General features: G+C 39.7%; 1 protein-coding gene across 2 annotated transcripts in view; it reads left to right on the forward strand.

Annotated features, from left to right (window-relative positions):
- Nucleotides 1–761: 761 nt before the first annotated feature.
- The window catches only part of FBXL4 (F-box and leucine rich repeat protein 4), a 74,423-nt gene continuing 52,538 nt past the window's right edge, over nucleotides 762–22,646 (forward strand). The window contains exons 1-3 of one of the 2 annotated variants that reach the window (XM_055535422.1): nucleotides 762–932; nucleotides 20,673–20,790; nucleotides 21,445–22,028. In XM_055535422.1, the coding sequence (XP_055391397.1) occupies nucleotides 21,517–22,028 (512 nt within the window). In that variant the 5' untranslated portion in view covers nucleotides 762–932; nucleotides 20,673–20,790; nucleotides 21,445–21,516. The remainder of the gene's footprint in view (nucleotides 933–20,672; nucleotides 20,791–21,444; nucleotides 22,029–22,646) is intronic. The other variant, XM_055535423.1, reaches the window with a different exon arrangement.

Below are 22,646 nucleotides of genomic sequence, written 5' to 3' on the forward strand. Positions count from 1 at the left end.
TGGAAGCAAGTCACTAGGTGCTGGCTACACTCAAGGAGAGTTGAGGGTAGAATGGGGATTAAACTTCAATTTATTTAAAAATTTTCCAGTTTTGTATACAATTTATACTGTACATCATATATTAGTTCTGTTCAGGTATATAATTTAAGAATAAATATACTTATTATTTTGCCTCTTTAGGAGTAATTAGATAGCAAGTAATGTGTAGTTTTACTTTTCTTCATTATTAAATATTTTTTCATCTTAATGGAAACCATGCAATATGCAAGATAAATATGCTAACTAAAAAAAGGGTAATATTGTATCTATTGAAAATACATTAAAATGATTAAGGGAGACCATGAGAGCATCTTCTTCAGCAGAGGTAATAATCATGGGCTTCGGAATGTTGGGAGGGAGATGAGCCTGCAGAAAGGATTTGTATCTGGGACAGAAGAGTTATACAAACTTGGTGAAGTATCCCTTTAGAGCACCTATTACTTTTGTTCCCCTTTTCTTCTGAGAACATTAACACCCATAATCCTTGTGCATCCTCTGACCCAACAACTCGAGACTGAAGAAGCCCTAGCTCTACTACATTACTGATGGCAGGCCGATTAGAGGAAGAGATTCTTTCCACAGCACATGTGCAACCACTGCCCCTTGAGGAGTAACTGGCAATTCGTAGGGTACCACTCAGGCCAGGACGGCAGTAGGAAGCTCCTCCCCTCGGCCTGGGAAGGGGCGGTCCAGACGCCGACGTGGCCCCGCCCCGTCCCTGGCTCCGCCCCTCAGCGCGGCCCGAGCGTCTTCCTTCCGGGTCGCCCTGGGCCGGGCTCGCCGCGGTCCCGCCGCAGCGCGGGAGCCTGGGAGCCGCCCCCGCGCCCCGGCCTTCCCGCGCCGTCTGGTCGCTGGTGAAGCCCACGGCGCGCGCCTCTCCCGGACCCTACAGGGTACGGCCCTTCCTTTACTTCTCCCTCCTGGGGGTCTCCGTCTTCTTTCGGCGCTGGGGCTGGGCCGGGCCCGGGCGGAGGCGCTCTTTGGGGAGCCCGGGCGCCCGGCAGAGGTCCCCGCTCCGGCTTTCCGCACCGCCCCCCCCCCCCCCCGCCAGCTTGCGTTTGCTGGGCTTGCTGGGGACCCTGCAAGCATCTAACTTGCCTCTGGCGCCGCTTCTCTGCACGGCTGTCTGCTAGGCGTGAGGCGTCGCCCAATGCGGGCGGCGCAGGGTTGTTTACGCTGCGGGGTTGGCAGGTAGCGCTGACCCTGCAACCCCGGGTTGGCCACCCTCCCGCCTGTGTACTTGTTGCTCCTGCGCGTGCTACTTTGATTTCTCTTTGGCACCCGATGGTTTTCGCCTAGTCAGGCCCGTGTCTTAATTCAGGACTGCCACGAGATGCCCGGCAGCAGCCCTGTTTCTGTGTTTAGAGCTATGATTAGAATGCAATGAGATGGTGAGCATTCACTTGGCCTCCTTGTCAGCCTGTTTGCAGTGGGAGCGGTTTTGGATTCCCTTCATAGTTTCCCAAATACTCGTTGCCACAAAGCCTCTCATTTAGTCACTAGTTAAAATATACAAGTAATTAGAAAGTCAAGATGCTATAAACCTGTGATCAGGTAGTTGAGGGGACGTCTGGCTTTATGCCTTGGAGGACTCACAAAGTGCGGGGATCTTGTTTGCTTTGATGTATTAGAGGACACAGTCTGCCTTTACTGCTTCTTGGCATGCACTCTCTGGTGTCTTAAGTTCAGAATATAAGTACATTTCCCTCCCTTAAAGCTCACTTCATGCTTGTGTTGTCCTGTATTACATACTGTACCTGTTGGCTGAGTAGAGGGAGATTTTCCTGAGACACCAAGGCTTCTCTAGTGGCGATTAGATTTTCCTGAGACACCAAGGCTTCCCCTTTATTAGATACTAAGCTCTTGGGGGAAAGGGACAGTTATATTTACTCTTTCTAGTGGAACTGTGCGGAGAAGGCAATGGCACCCCACTCCAGAATTCTTGCTTGGAAAATCCCATGGACGGAGGAGCAGTCCATGGGGTCGCTAAGAGTCAGACATGACTGAGTGACTTCACTTTCACCTTTCACTTTCATGCATTGGAGAAGGAAATGGCAACCCACTCCAGTGTTCTTGCCTGAAGAATCCCAGGGACGGAGGAGCCTGGTGGGCTGCCGTCTATGGGGTCGCACAGAGTCGGACACGACTGAAGCGACTTAGCAGCAGCAGCAGCAGCAGTGGTACTGTGCATCACCCCATAGTAGACACTCTACTTGTTCATTGAATTGGATCCTTCTTTCCGCATTTCCTTTCAGAGTACAATTTCTTTTCTTCCCTCTTACTCCCTTTTTACTACTACCCCCAAAATCCCCCAAAAGCAGATTTTGGGCCCTGCATTTTCATACTCTTCCCTTTTATTATGGACGTAAAAATCAGAGAGATCAAATCAGTATAAGATAGTTATATCCTTTTTACCTGCACCCATGATCCAGTAATGCAATTATAGGCCTGTGTATGAGGCATCTTAAAATGTTGCTATTTATCTTTTACTTCTAACCATGGCCAGTAAAGGGAAAACTCCGTCTTATTTCTTAACTGTGTTAGTTTCATTGCCGCATCCTCTTTAACTTTTGCTGTGATGAATGTAATCAGTTTTAACTTCATGTGTCTAACTCTGGTATCCTCTTAAGAATGGTGTTTTGCTACATGAATTGTATATAAATATACTCCTTTATTTTCTTCTAGTACTTTTAATAGGCTTAGTCTTCATATTTGGGCTTCCCAGGTGGCTCAGTGGTAAAGTATCTGCCTGCCAATGCAGGAGATACCGGAGATGCAGGTTTGATCCCTGGGATGGGAGGATCCCCTGGAGAAGGAAATGGCAACCCACTCCAGTATTCTTGCCTGGAAAATCCCATGGAAAGAGAAGCCTGGTGGGCTAATCCATGGGGTTGCAAAGAGTTGGACATGACTTAGCAACCAAGCATTCTTCATATTTAAGTCTTTACCTCAATTATATTTAATATAAGCAAGGAAATAAAGCACCCCTTTTTCTCTCGTAGTTGTTAGCCATTGTCTCCATCAGCAATTGTAGAATTCCATTTTCCCCTACTGATAGCAAAGATTGTTTTTATCTGAGGCCCTAATTCTAGTATATTCTTGAAACTTTTACTGATTAATGTTTAGCAATCTCTGGCTTCCTGTGCTGATACCATGCTGCTCTTATTACTTTAGTTTTATAATGTGTTTTAATGTCTAGTGCTTCAAACAGTGCCTGGCATTTGTAGACATCTCTAAATATTTTTGAAATGAACCCATTTAGAGAGGGTAACTTGACTCCCTTTTTACCCCTTCCTCTCTACCCCACCCCTTCCTTAAGGTGTCTTGCCTCTTGAAATTATTTTTTAGCTTGCCTTTCTCATGGTCAGTTGAATTATTAACCATTGTTAAATAAATCCCTTCTCTTGCTAAGTTAGAACTTGCCCTGTTAGAGTTGCTCCTCAGAATTATACCTAGAAAAGCAGCTTGATTCAAAATCTGGGTGTCTTTTGACTTTGCATTGTGTACTAGTGAGTGTGTCTCTCCTCTTCAGTTAGGACTCAGGATGTTCTGTAGCTGGTTTCAGTAGCCCTAAGGGGTAAATTGGGTTTCCCTGATAGCTCTGTTGGTGAAAAATCCACGTGCAGTGCTGGAGATTGATAGCTCAGTTGGTAAAGAATCCGCCTGCAATGCAGGAGACCCCAGTTCAATTCCTGGGTCAGAAAGATCCACTGGAGAAGGGATAGGCTACCCACTTCAGTATTTTGGGGCTTCTCTTGTGGCTTAGCTGGTAAAGAATGTGCCTGTAATGCGGGAGACATGGGTTCAATCCCTGGGTTGGGAAGATCCGAAGATTCCCTGGAGAAGGGAAAGGCTACCATCTCCAGTATTTTGGTCTGGAGAATTCCATGGACTATAGAGTCCCAAAGAGTTGGATGCAACCCAGCGACTTTCACTCACTCACAAGGGATAAATGCCTGTAGACGTGATCCCTGGGACTGCCCATGTCCATTTTTTTTTTTTTTATGATTGAACAACTTATATATAATGAATTTTCAAGTGTTGTTATAATAGATACTTAGAAGTGTTATTAGATCATAAAATAAATGCATACATTCTTTTAGAGAAGTAATACAGAACTAGCCAAAGGAGAAAGTAAAAATGTTGTGTGTCCATCTCTTTAGTAACCCCATTCCCCAGAGATCGTCACTTTTAATCATTTGTTCTCTTTTCCTTCCAGACATTAAAAATACATGTGTGTAAGTCTACGTGCGTTTCATAACTAGCAGTATACTATATATAATGTTAAGTAACTTCCAGTTAGTAATAATTGATGAACATCTTTCTATGTTGATGCGTATAACATTATCTTTTAAAAGTCTTTTTGATATTTCATTGTAGGAATAACCTAAAATTTAACTAATCCCTTGGTGATATTTAGGCTATTCTGAATTTCTTTCTATTAGAAACAAAGCCTCACGGATTCCTACTGTGTGTATATATTTGCATATTTATTTAGTTCCTTAGTGTGAATGCTTAGACATGGTATTGCTGGGTCAAAAGTTATATACCTTTTTTAAAAAATAAAAAGTTACATATGTTTTAAATTATGATAGATCATTCCATATTTCTCTTCAAAAGGTTGTTGTCAGAGTCAGTTTATACAGTTTCTGAAAATGTTGCCTGCTGTTGCTGTATCATTGCCGGGAATTGTCAGGATTGAATTTTACCCTATTTGCAAGCTCACAGTTTCATGGATGCTGGTAGAAGACAGGAGCCAGCAATAACAGTAGCCAGAGATAATTATTTAAACTAATAATTATTTAAATTAGATAAGTTTAGATAATTTTATCTAAACTTTAGAAAGTTTAAATAATTATTTAAACTTTTTATTTTATATTGGAGTACAGCAGATTAACAATTTTGTTGTAGTTTCAGGTAGACAGCAAAGGAACTCATTCATATATATACATGTATCCATTCTCCCCTAAACTCCCCTTCCATCCAGGCTGCCACATAACATTGAGAGAATTTCCTTTGCTATACAGTTCTTATTGTTTTTTAGTTGCTAAAGTCTTTCTTGGTTATCCATTTTAAATATAGCAGTATGTACATGTCAGTCCCAAACTCCCTAACTATCCCTTCCCTCAGCAACCATAAATTCATTCTCTAAGTCTGTGAATTGTATCTGTTTTGTAAATAAGTTCATTTGTGTATTTTTTGAGGCTTCCCTGATAGCTCAGTGGTAAAGAATCTGCCTGCAATGTAGGCGATGTGGGTTTGATCCCTGGGTACAGAAGATCCCCTGGAGAAGGAAGTGGCAGCCCACTCCAGGATTCTGGGAAATCCCGTGGACAGAGGAGCCTGGAGGGCTACAGTCCATGGGGTCCCAGTCCATAGGGTTTCAAAAGAGTTGGACATAACTCAGTGACTAAACAACAACAAATATTTCTTTTTATATTTTGCATATAAAAAATGTCCTATGATATTTCTCCTTCTCTGTCTGACTTCACAATCTCTAGGTCCATCCATGATGCCACAAATGGCATTATTTCTGTATTTTTAATGGCTGAGTAATATTCCACTGTATGTATTTACCACATCTTCTGTATCCATTCCTCTGTCGATGGACATTTAGGTTCCTTCCATGTCTTGGCTATTGTACACAGTACTGCAGTGAACGTTGAGGTGCGTGTATCCTTTCAGACCGTGTTTTTCTCTGGATATATCATTTCCCTGGTGGCTCAGATGGTAAAGAGTCTGTCTGCAGTGCGGGAGACCTGGGTGCTATGCCTGGGTTGGGAAGATCCCTTGGAGAAGGGAATGGCAACCCATTCCAGTATTCTTGCCTGGAGAATCCCATGGACAGAGGAATCTGGCGGGCTTCAGTCCATGGGATCACAAAGAGTTGGACATGACTGAAGTGACCAACACTTTCACTTCACTTTCATGTGCCCAGGAGTGGGATTCCAGGGTGATATAGTAGCTTTATTTTTAGATTTTTGAGGAACCTCCATACTATTCTCCTGGAGAAAGCAATGGCACCCCACTCCAGTACTCTTGCCTGGAAAATCCCATGGACGGAGGAGCCTGTAGGCTGCAGTCCATGGGGTCGCTAAGGGTCGGACACGACTGAGCAACTTCACTTTCACTTTTCACTTTCATGCATTGGAGAAGGAAATGGCAACCACTCCAGTGTTCTTGCCTGGAGAATCCCAGGGACGGGGGAGCCTGGTGGGCTGCCGTCTATGGGGTCGCACAGAGTCGGACACGACTGAAGTGACTTAGCAGCAGCAGCAGCATACTGTTCTCCTTAGTGGCAGTACCAATTTACATTCCCACCAACAGTGTAGGAGGGTCCCCTTTTCTCCACACCCTCTCCAGCATTTATTGTTTATGGATTTTTTGATGATGACCATTTTGACTGGTGTGAGGTGATAACTCAGTGCAGTTTTGATTTCCTTTTCTCTAATAATTAGTGATGCTGAATATTTTTTCATGTGCCTTTAAGGCCACCTGTGTGTCTCCTTTGGCAAAATGTCTGTTTAGATCTTTTGCCCATTTTTTGATTGGGTTGTCTGTTTTGATGATACTAAGCCTCAAGAGGCTATCTAAAATGGTTGTGCAAGCTTCCTGATGGGAGGGACTGGCAGTGTAAAGAACTGGTTCTTGCTCTGGTGGTTAGGGCCTTGCTCAGTAAAACTTTAATCTGCTTGTCTGCTGCTGGGTGGGGCTGTGATCCCTCTCTGTTAGTTGTTTGGCCTAAGGACCCAGCCCTGGAGCCTACAGACTCTATGGTCCAGCTTACGGTAGCCTCCAAGAGAGCTCACACCAGTTGGTACTTCCTAGAACTGCTGCTGCCAGTCCCCTTGTCCTTGAGGTGAACCACTGCCACCCCACACCTCGGCAGGAGACCCTCCAACACCATAGGTAGGCTTGGTTCAGTCTCCTGTGGGGTTACAGCTTCTTCCCCCTGCGTCCTGCTGTGCACAAGATTTTGTGTGTACCTTCCAAGAGTGGAGTCTCTGTTTCCCCCAGTTCCATGGAAGTCCTGCAGTCAAATCCCACTGGCCTTCAAAGTCAGATTCCTTGGGGATTCCTAGTGGCTTTGCTGGACCTGCAGGCTGGGAATCCTGATGTGGGACTCAGAACCTTCACAGTAGTGGGAGAACTTCTGCGGTTTAATTGTTCTCCAGTTTGTGGGTCAGCCACCTGGCGGGTATGGGATTTGATTTTATCCTAATTGCACCCCTTCTGCCGTCTCATTGACTCTTCTTTGTCTTTTAATGTGGGGTATCTTTTTTGGGTCAGTTTCAGCATCTTTCTGTTGCTAGTTGTTCAGCAGTTAGTTGTGGTTCCAGTGCTTTCCCAGGAGGAGGTGAGCACATGTCCTTCTACCATTCTTTTCTTCTGTCACTTCCTCGAACCCTGATTTCCACAGGGTGATGTGATGAGGGCCAGGTAGTTCAAGCATATGCAGTAGATTACATTATAGGAGTGAAACCCTGAGTTTAGGGAACCTGACTGTTCATAATAGGCTGCAAGCAAGTCTGCCTAACCTTTACCCTAGAGAGAGACATTATCTTTATTATGCTGGATGGTAAAAAAAAGATCTGCCCTCTACTCCAGAGGGAGACTTCTCTATCTGCTAACAATGTTCGCTGTATAAAGACCTTTGAAAGGATAGTCTGGAACAGAGATTATCAGTGTCCCTGCTTATGAGATATGCAGAAATGTGAGAGACCTGTGAAGAATTGTTCTGAAACAATCACTGCTAAAATGATATCATTTTTTACATTTTATGATTTTTATGGATGACAGGTACTTTTACTGTTTTAATTTTGCATTTGTTTGCTTATTGATGGAGTTGAATATCTACTTGCCTGTTCATATTCTTTTCTGTTGATGTTCCTCTTTTTCATGTTACTTTGTAATAGCTCTTTATATGTCATGGCTATCAGTGACTTGGTACACCATTGCTAGTATTTTTTCATAGTTTATTATTTAAATGCTTCTTCTGGGAGCTTTTGCCATATTGTTTTTGTTGTTCAGTCACTAAGTCGTGCCTGACTCTGCGACCACATGGACTGCAGACACCAGGCTCCTCTGTCCTTCTCTACCTCCCAGAGTTAGTTGGTGATGCTATCTAATCATCTAGAAAGTTTTAATATGTATGTTGTCAGTTCTGTATTCTCTTCCTTTATGACATCCTGAGTTTCCATCCCAAGGTTATTAAAATGCTCTTTGTACATATTCTCTTACTGGATATTTTGTGTTGCTTATTTAAATTTTAAAAAATAGTTGCTTGGATAATACAGTTGACCCTTGAATAACATGGGTTTGACTTGCAGGAATCCATATACATATGGATTTTTTTCAGTAGTAAATGCTCAGTACTAAACAATTCACTGTTGGATGAACCTAGGGATATAAAACTGTGGATAAGGAGGAACTGTGTATATGCATGGCCAGTTGTAAGTTATACATGGGTTTTCAGCTGCACAGAAGACTGGTGCTCCTAACCCCTGCATTGTTCAAGGATCAACTGTATTCTAAATTTACTTTTCTAAGTGTGTAGACATTCTCCCAAAATATTTTTGATAAGCTGTCATTTCCCTGTTTTTTGGCTTGACACATTTCTTGTACCATATCACTATTTACTGTTTTCTCAAAACTGATAAATCAGTAAGCAGAATATATTAGTCTCTTACCGTGACTATGAATTTGATTGGATTCATCTTTATAGATGTTTGTTCTTAGTGGATTTCAATCTTACAAAATATAAAATATTTTTTGCTCTGTTTGATGATTTCTGATATTACTGTTGCCATCTCTGTCAGTTTTGTGTGTACTGGGTAGATTTTTATTGCTCTTATGTTTCTTTCAGTTACTTACATCATTTTGCTTTACTCTCTTATAAATATCAAGCATCATTTAGTCAGACTTTTATTTTTCCTTCCAACCTTTGCTCTCCCAACCTGAAAGTTTGTGTTTATTATTTATTTTGCTTTGTTAAAGAACTTTATATAAAAGACAGTTATAGGTTCACATGCAATTGAAAGAAAGAATAAAGGAATATCTTAAGTGTACTTCACCCAGTTTCTTCCTGTGGTAACATCTTGCATGACTGTAACACTATAGTACACCTGGAAAATTGACATTGACCCAATCTACACGCTTTACTCAGATGTCCTCAGTTTTCATACCTTTGTGTGTGTGTTCTCGGACATTTTATGTAGATCTTGTCACCACCACCATAGGCAAAATGTAGAATCACTCCATTACAAGGATCCCTTGTGCAAAGGGACTTACTTTTTCACAGGAAAATTTAACCTATTCGTATTTACTTTTTTTCTCCCCTGAAAGTTTGGAAATTCTAAAATGATGTAGAACTGACTTTCTTTTGCCCTTATTCCTCCATTTAATGAGGCACTTTGCTTTCCCCACATTCTTGGTTCTATTGATTGGATTTCCTTTCATATCACTTCTGTTTTCCCCTAACCATCCTTTTCAACTTAACTAGTACTGCATATGTAATGATTTAGATTTAGCTATAAGGTCACTGGTCACTTGAATATTGTGTCTTCCTCTTTTAAGGTTTATTTACTTTAATTCATTTGTTTTTTGACTGGAGTACTTTCTTGAGTAATGTTTTTAAGAAGAGTTATGGGAGGAATACTTGCATGTCCAGAAATAGTTTCTGGCTTGTTTTCCTATGTGAATAAAACTTTGAGTCAATTCTTTTTCCTTTGTAATTTCTAAAATGTTCCATTATCTTTTAGCATTTTTTTGAACTTTCATCAGCCTCAATCTCTTCTTGAATTCACTTTATATGGATGTTGGGTTTCTTGCATCTGTGTTTCTATTTTTTCATTTAAATTTTCAATTTATTTTGACTACTATGATTTTAATTTCTAAAAATTAAAAAAAATTTAATTAGCTTGTACTTGTTTTATGGAGCCTATGCCATGTTAATTCACACTAAAGATAATAGTTATTATTTTAAAACACTTCTCCTATATTTTGTATTAACTTTTGTTGGAGACCGGTTGCTCTAATTGCCCAAGTTGCTTTTAGGTCTTTAGGATGGATGTCTAAGGCCAGGTGAGTTGGCCGGGGCTCTGAGATCAGGCTTTGCCCTGAGCATAATGAATGGGCAGAACATGTCAACTAGTAGATATTTTTCAGGGTGTGCTGGTCAAAAACTGACTAATAAGCTAGGATGCCCATGAACAACCCAATTCTGGGATACCAGATCTCTAACCTGTCTTGGTCCACAGCGAAGACTGAAAATAAAAGCATACAGAACCGTTTCATTGCCATAAGAATTCCTTTGTGTGGCCCCTTTGTAGTCATCAGACTCAATCCTGTCTTCTTCCCTAACTCCCCAGTAAACACTGATCTGCTTTCCTTCCCTATAATTTTACCTTTTCCAGAGTATCATATACATGACATTAAACAATTGTGTAGCCTTTGTGTGTGTCTTCTTTCACTTACAAAATGCATTTTAAGTCATCTTTCCTGTTACCTGAGTTAGTAATTCATTCTTTGTTATTACTGAATAGTATTTCACTGAATAGGTGTAACACTGTTTATCCATTTGCCTGTTGAAGGACATCTTGGACATCTCCAGATTGGAATGAGAATGAATAAATCTGCTCTAAACATTTGTGTACAGGTTTTTGTTTGAATATAGGTTTTAATACATTTGAGTAAATATCCTAGGAGTGGAATGCTAGATGGTTTGGTAAGGGGATATAACTTTATAAACTTTCAGACTTACCCAGAGTGGCGGTACCATTTCGTATTCCCACCACAAGTGTTTGTAGCATCCAGTTTGATATCATCTTAGAATTGATTAATCTGTATTTAACTGTTCTCAGATTTAAGATATTAAACACTATCTGTCTTAGGGTTTAATCTTTTGAAACTGCTCCTAAGTAAAACATTTGCCAGGATACACAGAAGTATGTCATAAAAGAAAAGTAAATGATAAATTGGACTTAAAATTAAAAACCTTTCTAAAGAGAAGCTATTTTCTAAAGATAAATCTGTTATCAAGTAGATGAAAAGGCAAGCACAAAGAGGGAGAGACTGGAAGAAGCCATTTGCGAAACATGTATCTAGAAAAGATTGTATCTAGAATGTATAAAGAACTCTTACAACTCAATAAGAAAACAAAAAAATGATTAATATAAAGACAATTAAAAAATGGGGAAAATACCCATTTCACTAAAGAAGATACATGTGGCAAATAAGGACATGAAAATAAGACACATCATTACTAGTCAATTGAGAAATGCAGACTAAAACCATAAGGTGTCATGACCCACCCAGTGGAATGGCTAAAGATCGACAATAATAACTGTTGGTGAAGATTTGGAGCAACTAGAACTCGCATACATTGTTGGTGGGAATGTAAAATGTTACACTCATTTTGTAAACATTTTGGTTCTAGAAACAACCCAAATGTCTGTCAGCAGGGGAATGAATAGGTCTGCTTAATAGAGATGATTCAGCAATAAAGGAACAAACGACTGATAAACATAACAAGAGGGATAAATCTCAGTTATGCTGAGCAAAATAGACATAAAAGTACAGACATATTTCACTTTATGTAACTAGAATAAAAGGTAGTCTAATTTATAGTGACAACAGCAGTATGTTTTTTTTTTTTCCTGGCACAGGGAATGGATGGGTGATTCAGGTTAGTTCAGTCACTCAGTCATGTCCGACTCTTTGTGACCCCATGAACTGCAGCACGCCAGGCCTTCCTGCCCATCACCAACTCCTGGAGTCCACCCAAACCTATGTCCATTGAGTCGGTGATGCCATCCCCTTCTCCTCCTGCCCTCAATCTTTCCCAGCATCAGGGTCTTTTCCAGTGAGTCAGCTCTTTGCATCAGGTGGCCAAAGGATTGGAGTTGCAGCTTCAACATCAGTCCTTCCAATGAACACCCAGAACTGATCTCCTTTAGGATGGACTGGTTGGATCTCCTTGCAGTCCAAGGGACTCTCAAGAGTCTTCTCTAACACCACAGTTCAAAAGGATCAATTCTTCTGTGCTCAGCTTTCTTTATAGTTCGACTGTCATATCCATACATGACCACTGGAAAAGCCATAGCCTTGACTAGATGGACCTTTGTTGGCAAAGTAATGTCTCTGCTTTTTAATATGCTATCTAGGTTGGTCATAAATTTCCTTCTAAGGAGTAAGCGTCTTTTAATTTCATGGCTGCAGTCACCATCTGCAGTGATTTTGGAGCCCAGAAAAATAAAGTCAGCCACTGTTTCCAGTTTCCCTGTCTATTTACCATGAAGTGATGGACCGGATGCCATGATCTTAGTTTTCTGAATGTTGAGCTTTAAGCTTTCACTTTCGTCAAGAGGCTCTTTAGTTCTTTTTCACTTTCTGCCGTAAGGGTGGTGTAATTTGCATATCTGAGGTTATTGATACTTCTCCCTGCAATCTTGATTCCAGCTTATGCTTCCTCCAGCCCAGATGGGTGATTGGGAGAAGAGAAATTTTTTATTGGGTTGGTAAAAAAATTTGGGTTGTTCTGTAACATCTTATGGGAAGACCCAAACTAGCTTTTTGGCCAACCATTATATCTTGGTCCTGGTGGTGGTTTGCATTGTTATATGTCTTTGTCAAACCTCATTGAACTGTACACTTAAAATGGAGTACATGTTTTAGAATGTAAATTATACTCCAAAGATAATTTTAACAGTATTATGCCATTTTAATTAATTGCTCTTTTAGCTTGAATGGCTAGCAGTGAGTGACATACCTATGATTTTGTACTTGGATTTTTGTTAGGAAGACTAACTAAATTCAGTTATTTTTTTATTAGGTACAATACTTTTTATTTTAATGTACAAATGTATCACTGCTACTGCTGCTAAGTTGCTTCAGTCGTGTCCGACTCTTGTGTGACCCCATAGACGGCAGCCCACCAGGCTCCCCTGTCCCTGGGATTCTGCAGGCAAGAACACTGGAGTGGGTTGCCATTTCATTCTCCGATGCATGAAAGTGAAAAAATAAAGTGAAGTCACTCAGTCGTGTCCGACTCTCAGCGACCCCATGGACTGCAGCCCACCAGGCCCCTCCGTCCATGGGATTTTCCAGGCATGAGTACTGGAGTGGGGTGCCATTGCCTTCTCCGAATGTATCACTACTATTTGGCTAAAATAAATTTACATTTACCTTGTGGTTTTAAGAGCTAGAGAGGTTTTTTTCCTTTCTTCAGTGCATCCATTAAAATTATCTGCAACCAGATATTCTTAAGTTTTAATATTGTAGGTTTTAGTTAAATATACATCATGTGTCTGTTAAAGGTTTCGGGTTATTCTAATTTATAGTTCTTCCAACTCAGATGATTTATTCCTACTCATCATAAATAATTAAGAAAAATGTAAAACAGATAGCATTAGTGGCATTTGTAAGTAAGGTACTTTATAGTATCATGCCTGTGTGACTAGAAACTTCCTTATTTGTCACTTGTGAAATAGTATCTTTGGTAGAAAGAGGGTTTCCATGTCCATTGTGTCAGAAAATTACAATTCACTTACCCTACTGTTATGTGGCTTTTTTTTTTTTTTAACATTGACTCCTAAATTCCTTTTTCTTGCTACTAAGATTGCTTGTGAAATATTTCATAAATTTAGATTTGCTTGTTAAAGTATAGGAAAGAAAGAGAAGAAATAAAGCATTGTACAGAACTAACCATTGTCAGTTCCTAGTTTAAGTTGATTCTAAACCTCATCCTTTGTTTCTGACAAGTTTATTCCTAGTTTCACTTGTTAGACATTTCCTGCTTCATTCTCACCATTTGGGTGTTAACTCAGCAGAAATTCTGAAGAGCCCATTGTGTTCCATACTTTTTGTATTTTCAAGGCCTACCTTGATTTCTGGAAGATTTTTGTTTACCTCTGGTTTTCAAGTATTTTCCCTGGCCTTCAGGTTTTTCTTCCTGGTTGCTTCTCCTTTTAATTTATTTGCCTGGGTTTTCAAATAGCCATGAAGCTGGTCTTTCCTTTGTTCATCCACATGGTTCGGTTAAACTCTACCTGTTTATTCTGTATTGGGACCTTGTTGATTAAAACCTGTAGTCCTAATAAAAATGTTTCAACTGGAGAAGAATTTACATAGAGGAAGAGAGAGGCACTTAATGTCATAATATTCCGCCCACAATAGTCTCCTTACTGACACTTCTGTATGATTTCAATGTAGTGCGTTGTGAATAATGATGAAGGAAGAGGGATGCTTTTGTAAGACTTGACCTTTGGTTCTCCCTTGTGTATCTAATAGCAGAAAAATATTATCCTGTCTTTTTTACCCTTATTCTTATTTACTGCCCTTTTTGGCCTATCTCTTCTCTTTTACTCTGAAGTTATCTTTCTCTCGCTTTTTAAATAACTTTTTCATCCACAGTTTTTTCCAGTTCTCCATAATCACCATATGGTCTTAACATAGATTTGGAGTGTTAAAAAAAATGATCATATTTGAGAAAATAGCTTCTTTTACCTCTCCAATCATGTCTTTCATGAATCTTTCTTTAATTTCAATCAGAGTTTCTTTGTGGCCAAGGTTAGGTCTCTTTTATGTATTCAAGGCTGCTTTTGTATTAACAGAAGTTACCACTTTTTTACATTCTCTTCAAATAGTAAAATTTCAGTATGTATATACACCATTCCTTATTGGATGGCTTCAAGGAAGGTCATATATTTGATTGTTACCTATTGTGTTTCTGTTTTTGTTGTCCGTTTTTCTCTTTTTCTCTGTATCAAGATGTGGAACATTGTTTTTTGCTTCTTTTTTGGGGGGTCTACATGTGCCTTATCTTAGAAGGGTCACTGGTTTATTTTTGTGTCTATTTTAAACTTATTTATTTTAATTCTCTTCTGCCATCTACTCTGCTGATCTCAAAAAAATGAATAAATGTTTACTGAACATATATTGGCATGTGCTAAGCCATAAGGATATACTTCTCATTAAGAAACATTCTTTTAACTTGAGGACTTTTTGTAGTCTATTATAGTAGAAAAAAATATCTCAGCATGTAAGAAATGGTGGGCTTCCCAGGTGGCGCAGTGGTAAATAATCCATTTGTCAATGCAGGAAATGCAAGCGATATGGGCTCGATCCCTAGGGGTTAGGACCCCCCCCTCCCCGCCCCCCCCCTCTCCGCCAAGGAATAGGAGGTGGCAATGAACTCCTGTATTTTTGTGTGGAAAATTCCATGGACAGAGGAGTCTGGCAGGCTATATACAGTCCAGGGGTCCGTAAAGAGTTGGACATGAGTGAGCACACACACACGTAAGAAATGAACACGAAAGATAAGAGCAAGGAAAAAGTGAGTAGTGGTTAAGGTCTGAACCTTAAAGGTGAGTAAGAGGGTGTCAAACAGAGGAAGAGTAAGGGAATTTCAGAGCCACAGAGCCTCAGTGGGAGACCTGGAGATGCTGAGGTGTGAAAGTACAGGTGCAGCTGAGCCGTGGCAGGTGTTCTGGTAGGTCTGTAGGAAGGGTAGGGTGTGTGAAGTGGAAGACACAGGGAGAAGACTAGTCCAAGATAAGTGGGAAGTTATTAAAAAGACAGCTTTCCTTTAATGGAACCTCTAAATATTTTAGAAGAATGAGGAGAGAGCAGTCTGAGGGAGGACACAGAAGTTACCAGAAAGGCAGGAGGAGATAGGAGAGCATGTGATTGCGTGGAAGCCTACAGAGGGCAGGCCAGGGGAAGAGGGCTGGTTGGGAGTGTCAGCTGCTATACCAAGTTCAAATATAACCCCTTTCTTTTCTTGACTGATATTTTCCCCCATTCCGCTATGTCTGGATTTCTGGACTCAACCTGAAAAGTCCTTTCCTCAAAGGAGTGTCTCTTGATCAGTTTCAGCAGGATTCAGAAATGACAGCATTTAAAGTTCAGCTTTTTTTCTGGATTTGTTACCACATTCCACCCTCCATGACATTTCGGTAACATCCTGCAAGGCTGCCGAAACTCTCAGTTTTTTTTCTGTCACTTCGCTGACATGTCTCTGTGGGCTATTTTGCAAGTACGTATTGTTACGACTTGCCTTCAGTGTAGGACTGTGCCTTTTTGCCTAGCCTTTTTATCTTTTCCCATATCTTTTCACTTTAAAATAAGTTGAGAATCCTCTGTGGAGTTTTAAACTTGTTCTCCAGGTTCTTCCACTATACCATGAACCTAAGCTTTCACGTTCCTCGCAGTTACCTCCTTTTGTTGATTTCATGAAAAGCCCCTTTTCCTTCCTCCTGGTTCCCCTGCCCTCTTCTCTGCAGTTCCTGCCATCCTGTTTCTCTCCGCCTCATCGACTCCCCATCTCACTTCAAATCTCAGTAGTAAACATATGTTCTCCCTTGTCTATACCTCTTAATTTCTCTTTTCCACTGTTATTGCCTTCTCTGTAATTGTATTATTTAACTTTGTTAAACATTTTATAATATGAAAGATGAGGTTGAAAATAAAGTTGTATTATAATGAAATGATGTCGCATAAAGCAAGTTGTTTCCCAAGGAGTATGACGGTCTCCTGATACAGGTTGAAATGGCTGTTGTTGTGTATTCCTTGAGTGTGCAAGTATAAGCGTTCAGTGTGTTGTGGGGAATTTCTTACTTTGTAATCATTGTTGACAAGTTATTGGATTAAATGAATAAAGATCATTGTATTTCTAATTCAGACATTTTTGTTAAATGGAAAATAGTGTTTTTATATGTTGTGTTTAATAGTAATGTAGTTTTTTGAATGAACTGGGAAAGAAAATGTCTCCCCAAAGGTATATATTCTAGTCACCCTCTTGGACAAATTTAGTGTACCAGACTAATGTTTGTTTACTTGTATCTGGGGGGAGAAATCATTTTGTCTTTGAATTCCATTCTCCTCCTAAAGAGGAGTTACTGTATCTTTCACATTTGGTTCATTGCCCATTGGGATATTCATTGGTTATCACAAATTGCCTCAATGCCTTGGCAGAAATCCAGACAGTACATGGACAATTTGAACTTGTGTATTGGTCGTTGCTGCCCACATGAGTCCTGAAACTGCGGCTCTATTCCCCTTTTCAGCTTCATTTCCCAGGGAAAAGTAGAGTGAGCTATCCTTTCTTCTCCATATGTTCATCCTCACCCCCAGACACTGTTATGTGTCATCTTAGTTGACTGGGAAGGAGTTTAGAATTAATGAAGGATGTTAACAATGGACTTGTACATTTTCCTTTTTTATTTCTATGTCATGTTTATTTAAAAAAAAACAGGTGTTAGCTGCATTATATTTTTCTAAATATTATGGCTGGTAAAAGAATAACTATATTAGGTTTTCCAGTGCCTTTCCTTCTTTTTGTCAGTATAGCTTTATCTCACAGAAAATTAACCCTGTAGATTATTGTTATCCATAGTTGAAAAAAATAAAGCATCTTTTTTACACGGAAGTTTGTTGAACATATGTATATTTATAGCATATATATAATACATGTATTCATAACTATCACATATAATATGTATATTTATAAATCACCTTTATGTATGTTGCTGCAATGCAAAATTTTGCTTAACACCAGCTTAAAAATGATACTGCCCACATGATAGTCTTGCTGCTTTTGATATTATCCCATAATCTGATGGTAAAAGCTAGCTGGGAAACAGTTATAAAGTTTGTGGTTCAGTAGGTCAAATAGAATTTGTCTCAATCTTTTTGCGAAGAATGATTGTGCAAGATCACATGAATGATGATATCTTATTTTGCAGATGTTTCTTTGGTTTTATAAAACTATTACTTTCTGATAAATGCAGTTTTATAAAGAAAGTAAAAGGAGCTCCATTGCAGCAATTTATAGACTGTGGAGGGAGAAGCGATATCTACAGATTATAGAGTCAAACCCATCCATCCACCTTGACAAATAGGTTTCTGTCCTTCCCTTGAAGATTTCCAGGAATAAAACACCCACAGTCTTCCCAAATTAGCTGAGATGTCAATTGAGTGGGATTTTCTGAATTTCACTTTTGCAGTTTAATTTTATTTAATTAATTCTTTTTCTTTCAAGAAAGAGGGGGACCAAGTAACTTCTTTGGGAAATTATGCTGCTGCTTTTACCTGGGGGCCTATTTTGAAGTAAAGTATAAGTGGTAAAAGAAAGAGCTATGTCTTTTCAGGTTTTGGTGTTAAAGATTAGATTGATATTTGTGCATTGGTAAATTTTTTTCTTTGACAGATTTATCCTTGTGGTGGGTGGAATGTTTAAATAAAGTGGTGATATTCTAAATCATTATTTTCCCCACCTTTACAGCCTGTCCTATACTTCAGCACTCCGTGTTGTCTGTCCTGAGATGAATCTGATTCATTGATTCATGGTTTATCAGGACGAGAACAAGTAACGTGTTGCAAAAGTACCTTATTTATTTCAATACATGTTTTTGTTACTCTTTCCCAAAAAAATTCTTGTCCAGAGTGTTCTATTGTTTCTTGTTCTCAGGGTGTAGGTTCTTCCATTAGTGAGTCTGCCTACCGACTGTGTCATAGTGGCTCATCTTCTGCTGTGGTCTGGAAGTTTGTGCTGTGATGCATCTTTTTAAGGGTTTAGTCAGTCCTGTGTGTGGAAGCATCCCTGCAGAGAGGTTCCCATCTGCCTCTACCAGTTCAGGACTACTGTTTCTTTCTAGATCTTTTGACTTGGGGATGGTATAGCGATTCTCAACCGTGAAGGCAGTGTGAATCTAGGCCCCTACTCTGCGTGGTACTTGCCTAACAGGGTTCTGACTTCCCTCCGCTGACCTTCTCCCCACTGCCCACGTTGATGTCAAGTATCCTTTGGCTTCCTGGCCAGTGAGCTAAGCTTTCATGTTCCTGGTTTCACAGATAGGGTGATTTCTCCTGAATTTTGGCTTTAGGAAGATTCTTCCAAATGGGACCTGTGGCTTGAAATCACCTCTCTGCATGGGTGTTGAAAGTCCTCTTATTACAACCACTGAGACCTATAATAGGTTCCGAGTCATAGCTTCAGTTACTGTTGTCTGCTCTTTGGTTTTCCTCTTTGTTTCTCACAACCGTAGGTTTTCCTCACTTGTTTCTAACTCAGCCCTTTATTTCCTGTTTTACTGGTTATATTTTGTCAAGCATTTCAGTGTGTTTGGATCTGGCTAGGACTGAGAGGCAGAAGATGCCATTGTATGTGCTGTGCTAAGTCGCTTCAGTCATGACTGACTCCTTGTGACCATATGGACTGCAGCCTGCCAGACTCCTCTGTCCATGGGATTCTCCAGGCAAGAATACTGGAGTGGGGTGCCATTTCTTCCTCCAGGGGATCTTCCCGACCCAGGGATCCAACCTGTTTCCTGCATCTCCTGCATTGCAGTCGGTTATTTACCACTAGCATCACCTATGAAGATGCTGTTATCTAATTTTAACTTATTTTAGATTTTTATAGGTTTTTTTTCCTCATCATCTTCCTGTCAACATGTGTCATATTTCGTGTACTGAGTACTTTGATAAATGAAGTCTTTGGCTATATTCCTTCCTCCAAGAAACTTGGTCCTAATGTAGGCCCTTGTGGAAACAAGAGTACGTACCTGATACAAAGGTGGTGCCAGATAATAAGCCTACTTATGGAATAAAGGGGCTGGAAAAGGAATGGTAGAGTCAGGGAGATTAAAGTAAAATATGAAGGATGTTTAGAAGGTGACAGTTTACTGCATTAGATGTAAAGAAATGGATCTGTCTAGCTTGAGGAGAGCCTTGAAATGTCAAACCAAGAGGTTTAGATTGTATCTGGTATGTAAGAACAAAAAGCTGTGAGAGGTTTTGGATAGGAGAGATGTCTAATATTTTATAATCTTTGTGTACTGTTTTGAAAGGCTGGCACACTGCTCTACTAAAGAAAAATTGCAGTATTTTCCTTCTTTTACTTAGGAGAGGTTAAACTCAAGGCTTCATAGGTAGAAAAATGAGTATGCTTTTTTGCCTTGTTTGTGTAGCCAAGAGGTTAGCTTGTCAGTCCAGACAGGGGCCAGGTCTGTCGTGAACTAGGAGAGCTGGCTGAGAACAGGAGTGGCCACCAGGGAAGCCCAGGCCTCTTCTCACGGGGTCTTCTTGACTATTAAAAGTTACAAACTTCTTCAACTTCACAAATCACTATTTGGTCCTATTAAACTATATCCACCCAGGGACATGTCTTACCCTTGGGCTTCCCTGGTGGCTCAGATGGTAAAGAATCTGCCTGCAATACAGGAGATTCAGGTTCAGTCCCTAGACAACTCACTCCAGTAGTCTTGCCTGGGAAGTCCCATGGACAGAGGAGCCTGGTAGGCTATAGTCCATGGGGTCACAGAGAGTCAGACATGACTGAGCAACTAAGCACTTAGCATGAGTATATCTGCTGGCGTGGTTTGACCCATAAGCTATGGGTTTGTAACCTTCATGTAGAAAGGGTTCATTTATAATATTTTTGTTACATTCTATCATAAAATTTAAAAAATATATTAATTATTCAAAATTGTCCATGCAATTCAGAAAAATGTGACTGTTCTATTTGAGTGTTCTGTATCTAATAAGTAGCTGTTTCTCTATGATAATAATCTTGTTGGGATATTTGGCTTCCTAAGTTAGAAATAAAAATATTTTCTAAAACTCTTGTCTTACAGATAAAAGAATGTCATATTTCAATATTTGCACCTGAAATCAGGGTGTAACTGTTAGGCCACATGGATGAGTGCCAACCTTTGCATTTCCGGTGTGTATCCTGTGACCAATCTGTCTGGGGTGAGTGATTTCTAAGAGGAGCTGGCAACCAACCAGATGCCAGCCAGCCATGGACTGCCCTCACAAATAATGCTGGGAGTTATAATAAATTAAACACTGTCTGGTGATCTGTGATGTGTAAGGCAGTTAATTTAGTTGGTCTGGATTAACTGTCAGCTCTAGAAAACTATATTCCCATAATGTGAAATCTGTACTTAGCATGTTCAGAAGTGAGTCATAATTAACAATAGGGAATCATTTGTTAAAACGTGAAGTTATAAAATGCCTAAGATCCTTTTGGATTTACAGCAGTATTTTAGTGGTTTGCCATATATTTTAAATAATTTTAATTTTAAAAGTTCAAGGACTTAGTATTTCTTGAAGGATAGTTATAATTTTGTACAAAATGGGGTTTTTTGGGTTGTATGTCTTCCATTGCCTTATAATATCAGTTTTGCTTCCCATATAGCATAAAATTGTATACATTTTCAATATTCAGGTTTCTTAAAAGTACATTAGATAGATAATTTAGAGATTCACATTTATAGTGAATTTTTTGTTTGTTTGTTTCATTCTGGGAAATTACATTGGGTAAAAAGCCTGTTTGTTACCTTATCCATGCATTTTTCTACTTATTTAAATTATTTTATTTCACCAAGCCATTCATTTTTTTAGAACATCCTTCAAAGAGTTCATGCGTCTTACTGAGGACACCTGACCTTTTGAAGCTTCATAATTCACACCTAGATGTCACCGGTCTTTCCCATGTTAACAGTTCTGACTATGTTTTATTATATGTGCCTTCGGCGCCGAGCCAGGACGGCTACAAGAGGAGAAATAATGAACAGCCATAGAACTGTAGAATCAAATAGCCGGACCTCCCCTCTGAATGCAGAGGTGGTCCAGTATGCCAAAGAGGTAGTGGATTTCAGCTCCCATTATGGGAGTGAGAATAGCATGTCCTATACCATGTGGAACTTAGCAGGTGTCCCAAATGTATTTCCGAGTTCCGGTGACTTTACTCAGACAGCTGTGTTTCGAACTTATGGAACATGGTGGGATCAGTGTCCTAGTGCCCCTGTGCCATTCAAGAGGACACCGGCAAATTTCCAGAGCCAAGACTATGTGGAACTTGCTTTTGAACAACAGGTGTATCCTACAGCTGTTCACGTTCTGGAAACCTATCATCCTGGAGCAGTCATTAGAATTCTAGCTTGTTCTGCAAATCCCTATTCCCCAGGTCCACTGGCTGAAGTCAGGTAAGACTCATTTTTTTTAATGACTACATTTTACTGCTGAAAGATGGTGGTGGTTTCAATACTGGAGGTCTTTTTTCATTGAAAGCTTTCTCTTAGGTAATTTAAACAAATTCAATTTTTTTAAATTTCCCTTACTTTTCTGATAGGGAAAGAAGGATCAGATAAATTTAATGCATTCTTTATACCTATAATACCTCACCCCATAATAATCATGGATTGTGAGATTTTTGTGTGAGTTTACTATAAATGAAAAGCATGATTTGAACTAACTGGAACATGAGCCAATCTGAGAAGTTAGTTGGAAGTATGATTTCTAACATATTTTCAAACAGGCATCATGTTATTGCTTTTAAACACTTTGGTTAACTCAAAGTCAGCCTACAGAGTAATACTTTAGAGGAGGTCCTTAGGGGATTAGCTTTAATGTTAAATGGATGTTTTTGTAACAAATATATTCATTTAAAAATAAATGCTGCCTTAAGTGTTCATGCATTCTCCCTAAAAACATATTTATTTACATCATTGATTTGCATCATGGTGCCTCTCTCTTCCTGTCTTGTTTCTGTAGTTCAGCCTCCTGATTTTTTAGAATCTAATTATTTGATTAGGTAATTATAT

The sequence above is a fragment of the Bubalus kerabau genome, chromosome 9 (genome assembly GCF_029407905.1).
Source record: "Bubalus kerabau isolate K-KA32 ecotype Philippines breed swamp buffalo chromosome 9, PCC_UOA_SB_1v2, whole genome shotgun sequence".
Classification (NCBI taxonomy): domain Eukaryota; kingdom Metazoa; phylum Chordata; class Mammalia; order Artiodactyla; family Bovidae; genus Bubalus; species Bubalus kerabau.